This window comes from Lagopus muta, chromosome 28 (assembly GCF_023343835.1).
Source record: "Lagopus muta isolate bLagMut1 chromosome 28, bLagMut1 primary, whole genome shotgun sequence".
Taxonomy (NCBI): Eukaryota; Metazoa; Chordata; class Aves; order Galliformes; family Phasianidae; genus Lagopus; species Lagopus muta.
The window spans coordinates 2,702,239-2,717,538 of NC_064460.1; the positions used below are offsets into that span (position 1 = coordinate 2,702,239).

A 15,300-nucleotide genomic window follows, 5' to 3' on the forward strand; every position below is an offset into this window, starting at 1 on the left:
TCCCCCCACCCCCATAAAAACCCCCCCAAATTCACACCATCAGCACAAAGCCAGCTGCAAAAAGGGCTGAAAAAGCAGGAAAAAAAAAATAAGAGCTCCTCCCACGGCCAAAGCTGCCCCCCCCCCCCCCCCCCCTTTGAATCTCAGCACCTGAAAACGCTTGTAAAAATAGGTCTCAAAATACAAAAAAAACAAAAAAACAAAACAAAAAAAAAAAGGCAAGTGTGCTTCTGAACATTTCTATTGCGCATTGGTCCGTGAATGGTGGTTTCTTTTTTATCAAAAATAACAGAGTTCATTTGCTGTTTTGTTTTTTGAGCCCTGGGCTGAGCGGGGCACTGCTGGGGCGGCCGCACGAGGCGGCGCCGGGCATCAGAGCAGCTTGCGGTGCAGGATTTCCCAGGCCATCCGCTTCCGGAAATAGGGCATGTGTTGCTTGGGAGGGGGAAAAAAGACAAAGAAAACAAACATCAGCGCATCCTCAGCATCTCCTGGGGCAGCTTTTGGAGGGGAAGCCTTTCTTGGAGGCGGGGATGGGGTGAGATTGTCGGGTTATTGGAAACAAAGCGGTGAATGAGAATTTGGAGTTCACGTCGCTTTTGTGACATTCCCTGATGGCAGAATGCTCGTGCATGGGATTCTCACATCAGGTAATCCCAAATTCCTTTGGATTCAGGCTACAATGCCCCGCTTTCATTACAGCTATGACTGGGAGCCATTATGGGCCGACGTCGGTGACGTGCCAGTGTGTTTTAATAGAAGACGTGAGGAGGACTCTTGAGGAATTTGGCAGGGTAGGAAGAACTGCCCCAGAGCCCCCGAGGAACAGCAATTTGATCCCCACTGGGGGCCTCAAACCAAAGGAGAAGGGAGCAAAAGGCATTTGGAAGCATCAGGATGGGTGCAGATCCCCCGAGCACGCGGCACACACGCGTCAGGGCCGGGATTACCTGAGTGAAGTTGATGGGTTTGTCTTTGGTAATGCAGTCGGCGTATTTGCAGGCAAACATCCCGCAGTCGCTGCCGTTCATCTGCTGTGGGATCTCCTGGAATGAGAGGGCACAGAGCTGAGCTCCTGTCACAGCTGGGAGAACCAGCAGCTCCCAGCAAAGGGCCTCCTCCAAAAGGAGAGCAGGAGGGAGCTGCACAGCAAACAGGAGCTGAGGACAAGAGGGTGGGCGAGCGCCGTGCAGCAGGAATTGAGGGGCACCAGGGCTGCCCCCATGTCCTCCCCACAGGGCCGGGTGGGAAACTGCAGCAGAGCAGCCTGCCATCGAAGAGCTGGGATTTGCTCAGCCCCTACAGTCACCATGAGCACAAATCTGCCAGGAAAAGCAGCTGGCAGAGCTGGTCTGGGCCAAGGACAAAAGCAAGGACCGACCCAGAGCCCTTCTGCACACCTCGACTTGCACAAACCCACCTGGCTCTTCTTACTCAGCAACGACCACCCGTTGGTGTCAAACTCTTTCCTTTTCTTATCAAGGCTTTCCTGTTTTAAGTACTGCCTGTAGGAATGAGAGAACGAAGAGAAAGAAAGAAAAGCTTATTTAGAGGCACAGGCAGAACTAGCCAGAATGCTATATGTCAGTTTACCTAAAGTGTCCTCTGCCATGTTTGCAGAATTAATGCAAAATGGAAGTCCAATATTTTCTTCTCGGTATTGGCCATTTTAATAAGGGCTCTGTAGACCCGGGCTTTGAGGCAGTCCAAAGGAGGACCAAGCAGAACCCGAAAACTCATCCAAAACAAGTACCTGCCAAGCAGAGAGTCAAAACCACAAATAAACCAGGGAGCACAAATCTAATTCATTGCAGAGTGACTCAGAGCAAAGCTCAGCAGCCACCGGGCTGCCTCAGCGCTCTGCAAATGGAGCCTTGTGCTCAAGGAGACGTCTGGGATGGCTTCCGATGCGTCCCGAGCCACTGCCTCTCATCTTTTGAGGATCCTGCTTTGCAGAAATGGAGATGGCAGCAGATGTGTCAGAACCACAGCAGCGTCCCAGCAGCTCTGCAACAATCGCCCTGTGTGTGAGGCACCAAAGCACGGCGTGGAGCTGCTCTGCAGGCTGGCAGCAGGTCGGACACGCTGGCAGATGTTCTTCCAGAGCTCTTCCTCACTGTTTCCCTTCCAACACTGATCTGAGGTTTCCTCACTATGGTGGGATAAACTGAGAGCGCTTCCAAGAAGAGACACATCAGGAGCCCAGAGCCAAAAATGAGCCCAGCGGCCCCCAGCTTCCTTAAATGGGAATGGAGGGGAGGGGATGCAGCCACGGGGAAATGCACCCCCACAGCCAGCCCTGAGCCCCTGCACACAGCTGTGCTCTGCTCTTTCCATATAGACACAAACACCCCGTGCCATTTCCTTCACTGGGACGGGTGGAAGGGGAGCTCAAGAAGGGCACTGACACTGATGTTCTCTTGAGGTCACCCAAGGAGACAACAGCGATGGGCCCCAGGTATTCTCCAGGGCCTAAAGGAGCTCCTCTGCGTTGGCTGCCATGTCATTAAGTGGCTTTCAGGTTTGTAGATGCCTTCATTTCATCTTGGTTAAGGACTGAGACGCTCTACGAAAACCACCTGTTTCTATTTGGCATCTCCTCAAAACGATTTGAGTCTTCTCACTGCTGCAGCTGGGATCAGGAAGCTTGGAAAGGAGCAGAGGGGTCAACAGAGCACCTGGCACAGACGTGGCTTTGGTCACCATGAGGGGAGATGTGACGTCTTTTGGAAGCGTGATCCCCAAAGAGTTGGCTGTAAAACAGCTCACCATGAGGAAACTCCAAAACCAGAGGGGAGAACGGGGGCACACAGCCCACAGATGAACCCAAGAGACGTGAGGGCAAAGCTGGGCAGGTCGGCTCCACAGCTCCAAATGAAAAGGGAAAGAAAACGCACGTGGCTCAAAGAAAACTTCAGGCAAGTTAGAGGAAAAGCATTCACAGACAAGGGCAGAGTGCTGAAGGCCTGAAGTGCCCCTCCAAAGCTAAGTGCAGCTCTGAGGAACTCACACTCCTGAGGGGCAGAGCTGCCACCTGCCCAGCACCACCATCCCCCTGCAGGATGCTGACCCCACGCACATCACAGGCACAGAAGGAATCAACAGGAAGAGCAGCAGAACCACAGGGCAGGGAAAGCCCCTCTCTGCCCATCACATCTGCACAAAGCAGCCAGAAACAGGTTTTGCTGGGTGTAAAAGTGAGGAGAAGAGAAGCCTCCCTTCCAGCAATGCCCTGGGGGCCAGACAAGCCTTCTCTATCAGCCCTCATTAGCTGGACACACGCTCAGAGCCCAGTTCCCCAGCACTGGCTGCCAGCAGCTGCTGTAATTGCTCTGGGGAAGCTCTGCTGGCTGCTTTGACTGCTGCAGTTTGGACAAGACAACATCAGCAGGGGGTAAATCCCCAAACAGAAAAACCTTCATTGAGCGTTAGAAGTCTCCGTATCTCACACCCAAAAACAGCCTCGTGGATGGAAAGGAAGCTCCCTGCAGCAAGTTCAAAGTAAGGGGGAGCTGAATATCTGCAACCGCAACACAAACATGGCACAAATGTTAATTAACAGCCTCGCTTCCACCGCCAGGAACCAAAATCCTGGCAGTTGCTGCCTGCCACCAGAACCCACTCGAGATAAAGCAAAGAGCAGCACAGCACAGCCCAGGGAAGGGCTGCAGCCCACAGGGATCCGGGCTGAGCAGCACACGATGCTGAGCGCAGAGCAGGGCTGGAGCTGAGCGTGAGACTCCGTCTGGCACGGAGGGAAGAAAGCTGTGAGATTTAACCAGTCTGGGCTGGGCAATCCGGTGGTTTCTGCCTCCTCTTCTGCTTTATCTGCAGTTAACACAGCCCACACGCAGCAGCAGGAGATGCTGAGCTGTTTTCTTGAAGAGCAAGGCAGTAACTCGCCAAGCACAGCTCACAGTTCCTTGTGCCCATCACCTCTGCTGCTTCCCACCAGCAACCCAGCAGGCACACAGGACAGAGAGCATCACCACACGGCGCTGATCAGCCTGGGTGACAGCTTGAACGACTTCCTAAGGAGGTAACTGAAGGAAAATGCCTCAGCTTCAACCTGTGAGCCTGCCCTGGGAGGCAGGACTTCGTTGTGCCAGGTGAACACCTCGAGGAGAGAAGCCTGACACAAAGGCTTTTAAACATAATCGACTTGCCAAGCCAGAAACCAACACGCCTGACATCCCCCATCAAACACCGCAGGCTTTTAATCTCATTTTCCTAAACCTGAAAGAGGATTCTTGCCCTCTACAGCTCACACACAGAACCCTGAGCAGGTGTCTCGAGGAATGACTGAAATCAACAATGTCTAAAAGCCTTGAAGAAAACGGCACACGAAGGTCAGCACTTCCACTGCTGCTGCAAGCAGCAGATAAGATTCCACAGGCACGACCAGCTTTGTGTGCTCCATCCCTTCAGCCTTCTGCCTCCAGCACCAGCACACCAGAATCAAGACACTGACTGTAACAGGTTGGTTCACATCTGCTCCAGTGCACGACCTTTTCCTCGAGGAAAAGCCCTGACAAAGCAGGGGCAGCTTTCTGCAAACTCTCTCCAGGACTCACAGCCAAGCTGTGTGAAAGCCCAGATGCCAAACCAGGCCCAGCAGCAAGGCCCAGCTACCAGGCTGCCAACACCTGCAGTCCCTGCAGCCTGGCCAGCCTTGCATTGCATCCATTGCCCTCTAAGATCTGGCTAGCTGTAAGACACTCACCACCTTTAGGAAGCTCTAAAGATTGAAAGCATGAAAGGGTCACTAACCATGAATAGGACCTCCGTCCCTTCTTCCGGAGTGATCCTCCCACTGCATTCAACCAATAAAAGCCTCCTAAAAGGAAACAGAGGGAAAACAATTACGTCCAGGGCAACAGTGACCTGAAATCCTGGGTCTCTACCACTGATCCTGCACGGAACCAAACACCTCGTGTCCTCTGGTGCTCACTGCAGCCAGCTCGGAGATCTGCCTCCTCACCCCAGACCCCTAAATGAACTGCAGATGGGACTCCTGCGTCCCCCTCTCACCTCCCAGGTGCTTTGCCTCACCAGATGTCCGTGCTTTGTTCCTCAGAATCAAAGAAATTCGGGCTGAAAGGAGCTAATTTCACCCAGATCATCCCTGCCCCAAGGCAGGCCGGCTCTGCTTGCATCACTCGCAGACAAACATTGAAGAAAGAGGCATAAGGAACGAGGAGACACCGCTCTGAGCCATTTCTAAAGATCTCATCCGTCTCCATTTCCTCCCTTTAACCACCACAAGACTGCAGTAAACGAGAAACAACCATTTTTCCAGTCATTTACATCAGCCCAGCAGGCGCAGACTGCAGAACACCTGAACTGCGAGAGGCACGAAATGGCCTGGAAATGATTCCATGGCATTTGTCTCCTGTCTGCCTTTATCATCATTAACATTCCTCGACTGAATGAGTGGCACCTCTGCTGCTGACACACTCAACCTCACGCCAGAGGCTTGGGATCAGGTTCCCAATCGGCATCAGAGCCGAGATGAGAAACAGACCGAAGGACGACCCGGGGTCAGCGCTGCAAAAACAGAGGGGCCAGCGAGTGCCATTCATTAATGGCTTTGGAATCTGATTTGCATCAGCCCCACGGCCCTGCGTGACGACGCGCCGTAGGGAAACGGCCTTTTTCCTCCCCTGGGAGGAGCAGCTCATTTTTAGCCTGCTTCCAAAGATGGGAAAACGCAGCACCAAGCTGCCCAGGACTGAATTAGCCAGGCAAGCGCCTCTCCTCTATGAGAGGTCAGCAGAGCCACGAGCCAGCTTCAATCTGGGAGGGTGAAAGCGAGACCTGAACTCAAGAAGAGCAGCTTCCATCCAGCCCCACTTGGAGGCACAGGATGTCCTGGTGGAGCTCAGATCTGCACAAACCTTCATCCACCTTCTGATCCAAGACTCTCCTGCGCTCCACAGCACCACGGTGCTTCTTCAGGAGCTCCTTGAAACGAAAGGCCAAATTCCTGAGCTGCTCTTTGCCACAGAAAGGAAAAGCCTCCAGCTGTGGAATGGCCAGAAGATGCCACTTCTTCCAGCAGCTGCAGGACCCTGATGACCCTCAGGGTCTGAGACGTTGGTTTCCACCTACAGACGATGCCCAGGAAGACTGGCAGTGCTTGATGCCCTTAACAGAATGGGTCTGAGACCTGTTTATACCTGCACAAGGAACAGCAGCCTCACTGAGGGATCTTCTGCAAAGAGAAGACAGAACCTACACAGGATTCTCTTGCGGACCAACATTGTGACAGGGGCTGCATCAGCAGCACGTGGTGAAACCAAGCAAGAGAACCAGAAGGCTCCTCACCCCCCTCCCAGGGCCCAGGCAGGGGCTGCCCCCACAACAGCCGTCGCTTTGCAACCTGTGCACACCAAGGAGCCGCCTGGATTTTAACAGGTACAACTCGAGTGTTACTCACAACAGTATCCTGCAGGCCTCGCTGTTTATTCCACCCATGGAGTCATAGTAGGTGATGGATTTTTTCCTGAAATCGACGACCTACACACAGAGATTCGTTACACAATTAGCAATGCAGAAGACAAGCAGCTCGCCCCTGTGCCAGGACACTTTGCTGACACTTTGGCTTTGTGAGCCAAAGCCTTTGCTAAAAGGAAGTTTAAAACCCACTTCAGAGCAACTGAAGGGTTTGTAACTTGCTTGGCAGCCACTGCCCCCCCCAAACCTCCCTGTTATTGAAGCACTCAGATCTCCATCAGGCTCTGCTCAGAGCAGTCCAGTCGAACACAAGAGCGCTGTTATCTGTTATCTGACCAGCAGATCTGCTCACAGAAGGCTCTGCCCCACCTGACGTTTGTGCTGAGCTCCTTGCTTCGTGGCCCCACGCTCCATTTTCACACCCTTGTGAGCCCATCCTTGCTGGGCAGCAAGGGATGAAGCAGAAGGAACCCGAGAGGCCACACGTGATCCAGCACTGCCCAGGTGCCACAAGAAGGGACGCAAGGCATCGGGGCAGGAGGCCCAGAAAGCTGCACCGTTATCATTTGCCTGCATCGTTCTGCAGCCATCCCACAGCAGTGCCTCTAAAGGCAGACTTGTGGGAATGTGGAAATGAGATCCTTCCCCAGAGAGCTGCAACCTGGTGTGAACCTCACAGCTCTTTTTTTCATTCCTCTCCCCTGTTTGAAGGCCAGTCAAAGACAGACAGCAAACCTCAGCTCCCTTCTCACTGCCTTCACATCCTGCTTTCAGCCATCAATGTGCACCTTCCCCCCCCCAAACCCCTCACTGCAGAGCCACGAAATGTTGTGATTCAGCCACAGGTGAGCTTATAGGATGGCCTGCTCCATAGCAGAAGCACTCACTGCTAGGCACCAATGCACTCCCAGATGAATAGGCACCAAGAGGAGGTCCACTGAGAAGATATCCACTTTTTTAGTCCATCTTTTCACAGCTTGGTACCCCGCTGTTTTCAATTTGGTGAAGAAGAAAGTATTGAACGCATGAACTGCTGGTAAACCCTTTTCTTTGCTCCGCTCCATCAGCAAATTCATATAGAAATTAATTATCTGGGGGGGGGAAAAAAAGAAAAAGGAATTATTTTCACCTCCACAACTCTGCAGAGCTGCCTCTGCTGGGATTTACAGCAGCTCAAACACTCTGAAACCTTTCAAAAGAAAAAGAATCCAGAAGTATTTAAGCACGCAGTCCCCCAAGGTTCAGCTTTATGCATCCTGCCCTGATGGCATCCATTGCCAATTCTTCTCATCTCATTATTACTATTTTTCCAAGCTCCTGCTCAACGCAGGGGTTCCTCCTCAGTTTGACCAACCCAGAGCACAGCACTGGGTCTCATTCTGACTTCCTCAGGCAAGGAGAAGGCAGACATCTGTTCATTTTGACCCCCTTTAAACAAAGCCCCCGTGGCACAGCACAGGCTGCTCACCTCATCGTTGAGCCAGTTCAGGTTATTGAGGGTCTGGATGTCTTTCCGGGTGATCGTTAACCGAAAAGCTTCGCTGAGCACCTCGTCCTGGTTTCCTCCTCGGAATACATTCTTGATTTCCTTTTCCATTTCCTAGAGGGAGAACACAACGTTGGGCACCCATCACAGAATCACAGCATCACAGAACTGTAGGGGATGGAAGGGAGCTGCAGAGCTCATGGAGTCCAACCCCCTGCCAAAGCCGTTCCTACAGCAGTCGCACAGGTCGGCATCCAGGCAGGTCTGGAACATCTGCAGAGCAGGAGACTCCACCACCTCCATGGGCAGCCTGTTCCAGTGAACAGTGGGCCCATAGAGACACATTGGGGCCCATAGAGACACATTGGGGCCCATAGAGACACATTGGGGCCCATAGAGACACATTGGGGCCCATAGAGACACATTGGGGCCCATAGAGACACATTGGGGCCCATAGAGACACATTGGGGCCCATAGAGACACATTGGGGCCCATAGAGACACATTGGGGCCCATAGAGACACATTGGGGCCCATAGAGACACATTGGGGCCCATAGAGACACATTGGGGCCCATAGACTCCCCCACCTCCCTGCAGCCTGTTCCAGTGCTCCGTCACCTCACTACAGAAGTTCTTGTGCACATTGCTGCACAACTTCCTATGCTGCAGTTTCCGGCCGTTTCCCCTCCTCCTGTCTCCACTCCCCACTGAAAACAGTCCATCCTCGCCATTCTGCCCCCACACCTCAGATATTTACAGACCTGGATCAGCTCCCCTCTCACCCTTCTTTCCTCCATGCTGAACAGACCCAGCTCACTCAGCCTTTCTCCATAGCAGAGATGCTCCAGGCCCCTCACCATCTTTCTGTCCCTCCGCTGGACTCTTCCCAAGAGCTCCCTGTCTGTTTTGTGCTGGGCAGCCCAGAACTGGACGCAGTGCTGCAGATGAGGCCTCACAGGGCAGAGCAGAGGGGGAGGATCGCCTCCCTCGACCTGCTGGCCACGCTCTTTGCAATGCACCCCAGTAAGCCATTGGCCTTTTTGGCCACAAGGGCACACTGCTGGCTCATGGCCGACCTGTCGTCCACCAGGACACCCAGGTCCCTCTGTGCACAGCTCCCCTCCAGCACCTCATCCCCAACCTGTACTGCTGCATGCAATTATTCCTCCCCAGATGCAAGACTCTACACTTGCTTTTGTTAAACCTCATCCGGCTTTTTTCTGCCCAGCTCTCAGCCTGTCCAGCTCTCGCTGAATGGCAGCACAGCCTTCAGCCAATCCTCCCAACTTCGTATCATCACAAACTTGCTGAGGGTGGCCATTATCCCCTCATCAAGGTCATTGATGAAGATGTTGAACAAGGACCCAGCACCGACCCCTGAGGAACACCGCAGGTTACAGGCCTCCAACTGGACTCTGCACCACCAACATCGACCCTCTGTGCTCTGCCAGTCAGCCAGTTCTCAACCCACCTCACTGTCCACTCATTCATCCCACACTTGCTCAGCTTTGTTATAAGGATGTCGTGGGGGACAGCATCAAATGCCTTGCTGAAATCAAGGTAGACTACATCCACTGCTCTGCCCCCATCCACCCAGCCATCATGAGGGCTACATTCAAACCCCCATTTGTTCTTTGCTCCTCCAAGGATAAACCCTCCATAAAACACACAGCAAAAGCTCACGGCTCTCAGTCTGCGCACTGGTCTCAGAAAATGATGCTCATATCAGAAGCACATCTGCACAGATGTCTGACTGTCCACCAGACAGAGATTTACCTCTGTGATTTCAGGGAACTCCTCTTCACCATCAGCAGACTTGGCACCCTCCTTCTTTTCTGGGACCACCGTGACCGGGATTTCCTTCTCAAGAGGCACACGAAGGTTCAAATCCACCAGGTCCTGCACCGAGTGCTCCTGCTCCTGCAACCGCTGAAGGGGAGACCTCTGGATTACACAGAGAAAAGGAGCCACCTCCACGGGGCTCAGGATGAAGCCTCATGGAGCCAATCGTTCCAGGAGATGCAGGAAGGGGCAGCATCCAGCCTGGCCACAGTGCGACTGAACGCCCTGCCACAGCAAGGGGTAACAAAGCCATTGGATGCCGGAGAGCAGATTTGTGCCATTCTTTCCCCTGTCAGCTTCCCACTCTGTGGTTCGAAGCTCTGACTCAGAGATGCTCATTCACTCACTGTTCTCTCACCTGGCTCTGCAGCTGCAAGGCCAGAGCTTTCTGCTCCTCAATCTGCCGCCACCTCTCCCGAGCTCGCGAGTCGTAGACGCTGGTCCTGAGAAGCACAGTTTGACCAAGACAGCATTTAGAAACACACGAGCATTTGTGAGAGCAAAACGAAGCAGAAAACATCTACTTACAGTTCCTTGATCCATAGTTCTGCCTGGAAGAATGGGAGGCTAGAAAGGAGAGAAGGACATGCGTAAGCATTCTCCTTTGCACGGAAAGTAATTGCCTGAAAACTGATTAGTGAGTAATATCTGAGGACATCTTAATTGTAAGAGTGATAAGAGCTACAGACAGATCCGACAGCAATTTGCATCCAGGTCTCCAGAAAGAGATTGATGCATCATTCCCCAGTGCTGGTATCTATGGCAAACTGCTCTCCCTTTGTGAAGCATTCACAAAGTCACTTTTTATCTGCAATCTCCTCTCTCAGTGAAACCAAAAAAGACTGTGTGAATTTCCCCCTGCCCTCGTTTGCTCTGGATGCAATTTACAGCCTCTCACCTTGGAGCTGGGGTTCTGGAATCCTTTACTTTGAGCAAAATGACCGAGTCTGATCCTACAGAGGATAAAATTGAGGAACATTGTTATTCTTACAATTACTACTGAGTTACCAAGCTGTGCTGAAGTCCAACTACAGAAAAGGAGGGAGTCAGCGCTTTCGCCCCATACATCTGACCGCTTGTTTGCTTTTGGTTTTTACCTTCAGACTGAGTGTTGGATGCTGGTAGATTTTCTTGCTGACGCTGGGCTGTGGAGTTATGGGACTCGAAGATATTGCAGGGATAGCTGGGCGTGGAGTAGAGCGGTGGTTTGTGCGATGGCTGCTCCTGTGCCCCAAGAACGCTGGTTGCTGAGCTGGCTGGTGCAACGCTGTGAGCTTCAAACAGCTTTGAGTTCTTGCTGGGAGTTTCTTTCAGTACACTTTTGCTGGAATTTGAGCACCTGGACCTAGGAACAACAGAAAGTTGGTTCCCACAGAACGCATGCACAGAGGATACACAGCCTGTGCTGGAAATGAGCATTTTATGTAACTCACAGATGGAAGGGGAAGAGCGAAGAGGGCTTGGATGTAGAAAACTGCTTTCCTGTGACCATCTGAAGCAACTGCCTGTAGATCTCTCGCTCTTCCTCTCGAACAGTCTGCAGGGAAACAGCCACGGTACTCTACCACGCTTTAAACAAAGACACCCAGCAAGCACAAGCAGACACACGAGGAACCTGAAACGCTCTCGGTCTGTCAGACAGGAGGACAGAATCCAGCACAGGGCAGACCTGCCTCCAGCTCTCTGCGGTGCTCAGAAGCAACCAGCTCACATGGAGCCACCCACCGAGGGGCCTCGCACCCAACCTTTGCTTTTTATTACCTCCTCTGCAGTGCTGACGAACCGCCGCGGAGTTTTCTTTGGGCTGAGCAGGCTGCGGCGGCACGGCCCGCTCCAGGAAGGGCTCTGGGCAGGTTTGATTGGAAACGCCGAGCCATGGCAATGGTGGTTGGACTTCCCTACAAAACTGTTGGAGGTCCCACTGTGAGGAGAAACAAAACAGGTTCCTTCGGTTTCACGCTTCACAGAATGGCCAGGGTTGCAAGGGACCTGAAGGATTGTGAATCTCCAACCCCCTGCCACATGCAGGGCCACCAACATCCAACTTTAATGCTAAACCAGGCTGCCCAGGGCCCCATCCAACCTGGCCTTGAACACCTCCAAGGACGGGGCATCCACAGCCTCTCTGGGCAGCCTGGGAGTCTGTAACCTCATTCTCCCCCCATCCCTCGAATCAGTCGAGAACCATGCTATGATGAGGAGACTAGATTGAACTAGATGATCTTACAGATCATTTCCAACCTTGTCATTCTATGATTCTACCCAACTCGGATCAGAAACGAGCTTTACAAACACAAATCAAATACCAGCTCAGCACTGAAGCCCGGCTCTTCATCAGCTCGAAGCAAAGCCACAGATGCCAGACTGTGCAGCCGGGCAGATGCCAGCAGGTGGCACTGCGAGGCCGAGGAAGCACAGCCTGCAAACCCGGAGCAAGACCTTCCCGCCAGATCCAACAGCTCCCCCTCTTCCCATCCACATCCACAAAATGGCTGAATCTCGCCCTGAGAAAAACCTCTGCGTTCTCTGTTACAAAACCCGATGCTCTCCTTTCACCTCGTTTCTCCCCACTCCCGCGGGTCAGGCTCACTTCACAGCCCGTTCCAAAACCTCTGGGTTGATTTGGAATTTATCCCATTGACATTAATTACATCAATCACAAACAAACGTTCTCCATTACAGGGATTTTCCAGAGGAGTAAGATTCGCACTGAGCTGGAAAGGCACTGCCTTACTGGGGAAACACTCCTTTACAGGCAGCTGCACGCAAAGCTCCTGCATCACAAGCACTAAGCAGGACAGGACCACATCACACCCCATCTCTCCTGGCTTCCCAGCAGTATAACCACTATTTGTACACCAAGGTTACTCTCCAAACCCCCATCTTCCTCTTCCATCACACCCACTGCTGGGAAGAGCCTCACAAACATCTCAGCTTCTGTGCTGCTTCTGATCTGCAGCAAACGCCTCCTGCTGAGCGGCCAGAAGAGCTTTCCTCGGTTGGTCAAAGCACAACCTGTTATTTCTTTTTCCCCCCCATGAGAATGGAATTTCTCTGCCATCTACATGTGGAAAACACCAAACCTGTGGGTGAAGGTGGGTGCAGAACAGCCCTGGGGTTTTTCCACACACCTGGGGTTTTTGCGAGCCTCGAGATAAGAGCCACGGCTCAGCCTCAGCTTCGGCAGCGCAGCACTCGGGGGGGGCACCAGACCCCTCCACTGCCCATTGGTGCTGCACCCAAAGCCCTGGGGCTCTCCTGCAGTCCGGTAGGTCTCAGGGCACGGGACTTCTGCAAGTGAGAAATGAGGCAGAAGTTAAGAAAGAGGAATATCTCCCTCCCTGCGTTGCTGTGGGGAGGAAACAGGGGGAAAAAAATAAATCAAAAACACACTTAAGGGGGGGGGGAAAGTGTGTATCTTACCTTGGCTGAAATTGAGAGCGCATGAGGCATTTCCAGCTGGGCAAGCAAAGCTGCTGGTCTTGTTTGGTAAAAACTGTGGGGAGAGATTGCAGGTTTTTAATCAGAAAAGTGCACAGCTCTGGATTTTAAACCCCAGGCTGTTACTGTCCCTCCATCACATGGTTATCATCAGTAATTGCTGACAGAAGGGTACCACTGGGCACCTGTGTCAGCCTGACAACACAGCACCTTGTTGGAAAGGTGCTAACGAGCCTCCCTTTTCCCTCTAGAATCCCCTCTGCCCCTGTGATCTCCCTTTCAACAACAGGAGACAAAACAAACATCGTTTCCATGTTACTACAGGGCAAAAAAAAACAGCCTCAGGGCTACGCTGCCTCTGGCCAACTCATCAAGGCACAACACACCGACAGGCACATACAGAGCAGTGCAAATATCACCAGCGAACTTCCATCTTTGCTTAGGATGCTAATCAGCAATTAGCAGCACCAACAGGGCACCTTGCAGCAGGCCTCTGCTCAGGAAGCATTCAGTGTTAGGAACGCCAGGCACTTGGTGCGACTGCTGCTTGAAATGCCCCGCTGCTTTTGAATAAAGCAAAAGGGTCCCGTTGGAAGGGAGCTACAGGAATGGAGAACGGCTGCCTGGCTCCTTCAGAACTAACCTGAAGTTCTCGTAAACAACCAAGAGCGTCGTGCAAATGCATCCCAAGCACTGCAGGCACAGGGCATCACTCACCTCCCTGGGGAGCTTATCCCAGCGTCTGACCACCCTCATGGTAAAGAGGTTTTCCTTCGATACAGTCAGAACCCCCCAGCACAGCCCTGTTCTGCTCCCATGTTCTGTCACCACTCGCTAAAGGAGATGAGCGTCTGCCTCCCCATTCCCCTCCTCGGGGCACAGCAGAGAGCAGTGAGGTCACCCCTCAGCCCCCTCCCCTCCGTCCTACACGACCCGGGCGCCGTTACAGTTATCAAACACTTATCAAACAGCCACACTTATCGAACAGCCTGACTTCCACACCGTTACCTTCCTCTGGAAACTTCCAAAGACCTCAGCGCCCATTTCAGAGCCCAGAACCGAACCCCAAACCCCACCGAACACATAAAGGGATCCCCCGCCCCCCACCCCCTCTTTGGAGCCGCGGGGCACGGAGCGCTGCCAACCTTGGTGTCGGGCGGGCAGAGCGCGTCCCTCAGCCCTGCCCGGGGCGGCAGGGGGAAGGCCTTGAACCCCGAGCCGCGGCCGGCGGAGTCCCGGGTCTCCATCCTCATCGGGTCCGCGCGGCCATGTGGGGTCGGTGCAGCGTCCGGAAGCTGCGGAGCGGGGCGGCTTCTGCCGTGGGGTCGGGATCTCCTTTAGAAGCAAAGGAAACGCTGCGGAAAACGGAGCGTCCCCTGCAGACCCCGCACCCAACAGCGGGGAACGACGAGGGGAAACGGCCGGAGCCCCGAGCAGAGGAACGACCCCGAGGCGAGCGGGGCTCCGCGGTTCGGCTGCACGGAGAGACCGCGCGGCTGCAGGCTGTGGTTACCGGGACCACGGGCCCGCTTAGGGCTCACCGGGACGGGGGGGGGCTCGGATACCGGGAGGCGCGGATCCCGCCGCGCGCCGGAAGGAGCCGAGGCGCAGCCCCGAGCCCAGGCCGCTCCTTCACTCGTCCTCCGCCCGCTCTTACCGGAAGCAGCCCCAACGCGCGCGCGTTTCCCGGGTTTGGCGGCAACGGCTGCAACGGCAGCTGCCGGCAACGAGGCGGACGGAAGAGGAAGTTGGCGCCGCCGGAAGTGACGCCATGATGTGGCGGAAGCCGCTCGCGCGCTCTCTGGTGGGCGGCAGAGAGCGCCCCCTGGCGGCCTGGAGGTGGAGGGGAGGCCGGGAGGGGGGGAGTGTCCGGAGTGGGGAGGGGGCATGGAGGAGCTGTGGGAGCGATGGCGGGAGACAGCCTATGGGGGGAGGGGGGGGGGGGCATGGGGGCCTATGGGGGCTTATGGGGACCTATGGGGGTCTATGGAGGTCTATGTGATCTATAGGGGCCAATGGGGGCCTATGGGCATCTATGGGGCCAATGGGAGTCTATGGGGCCTATGGGGGAGTCT

The 15,300-nt window shown here is 53.9% G+C and overlaps 1 protein-coding gene across 4 annotated transcripts; it reads right to left on the bottom strand.

The window, feature by feature from the left end:
* Positions 1–225: 225 nt before the first annotated feature.
* SENP1 (SUMO specific peptidase 1) lies at positions 226–15,016 on the bottom strand. 4 transcript variants are annotated; one of them, XM_048928561.1, is made up of 17 exons: positions 14,883–15,015; positions 14,371–14,560; positions 13,208–13,280; positions 12,916–13,075; positions 11,546–11,705; positions 11,218–11,321; positions 10,882–11,129; positions 10,683–10,737; positions 10,313–10,351; positions 10,143–10,227; positions 9,719–9,871; positions 7,925–8,056; positions 7,344–7,547; positions 6,440–6,519; positions 1,421–1,505; positions 951–1,046; positions 226–435 (listed from the first exon to the last, which is right to left on the bottom strand). In XM_048928561.1, the coding sequence occupies exons 1-17, from the start codon at positions 14,996–14,998 to the stop codon at positions 373–375; spliced, it is 2,043 nt and encodes a 680-aa protein (XP_048784518.1). In that variant the 5' UTR covers positions 14,999–15,015; the 3' UTR covers positions 226–372. The 4 variants fall into 4 exon arrangements, 3 of the variants coding, with proteins under 3 accessions (XP_048784518.1, XP_048784517.1, XP_048784519.1); XR_007373457.1 differs by lacking the exon at positions 226–435 and adding an exon at positions 4,771–4,837 and having other exon boundaries at positions 14,883–15,016; XM_048928560.1 differs by having other exon boundaries at positions 226–1,046; positions 14,883–15,016.
* Positions 15,017–15,300: the final 284 nt, after the last annotated feature.

Coding starts and splice junctions, on each gene's coding strand:
- SENP1 (XM_048928560.1), bottom strand. CDS start 14,998: ATGGCGTCACTTCCGGCGGCGCCAACTTCCTCTTCCGTCCGCCTCGTT. Junction 11,706..12,915: donor GAGGCTCGCAAAAACCCCAG/GTGTGTGGAAAA, acceptor TTCTCCTCACAG/TGGGACCTCCAACAGTTTTG. Junction 10,352..10,682: donor TCCAGAACCCCAGCTCCAAG/GTGAGAGGCTGT, acceptor TCTCCTTTCTAG/CCTCCCATTCTTCCAGGCAG.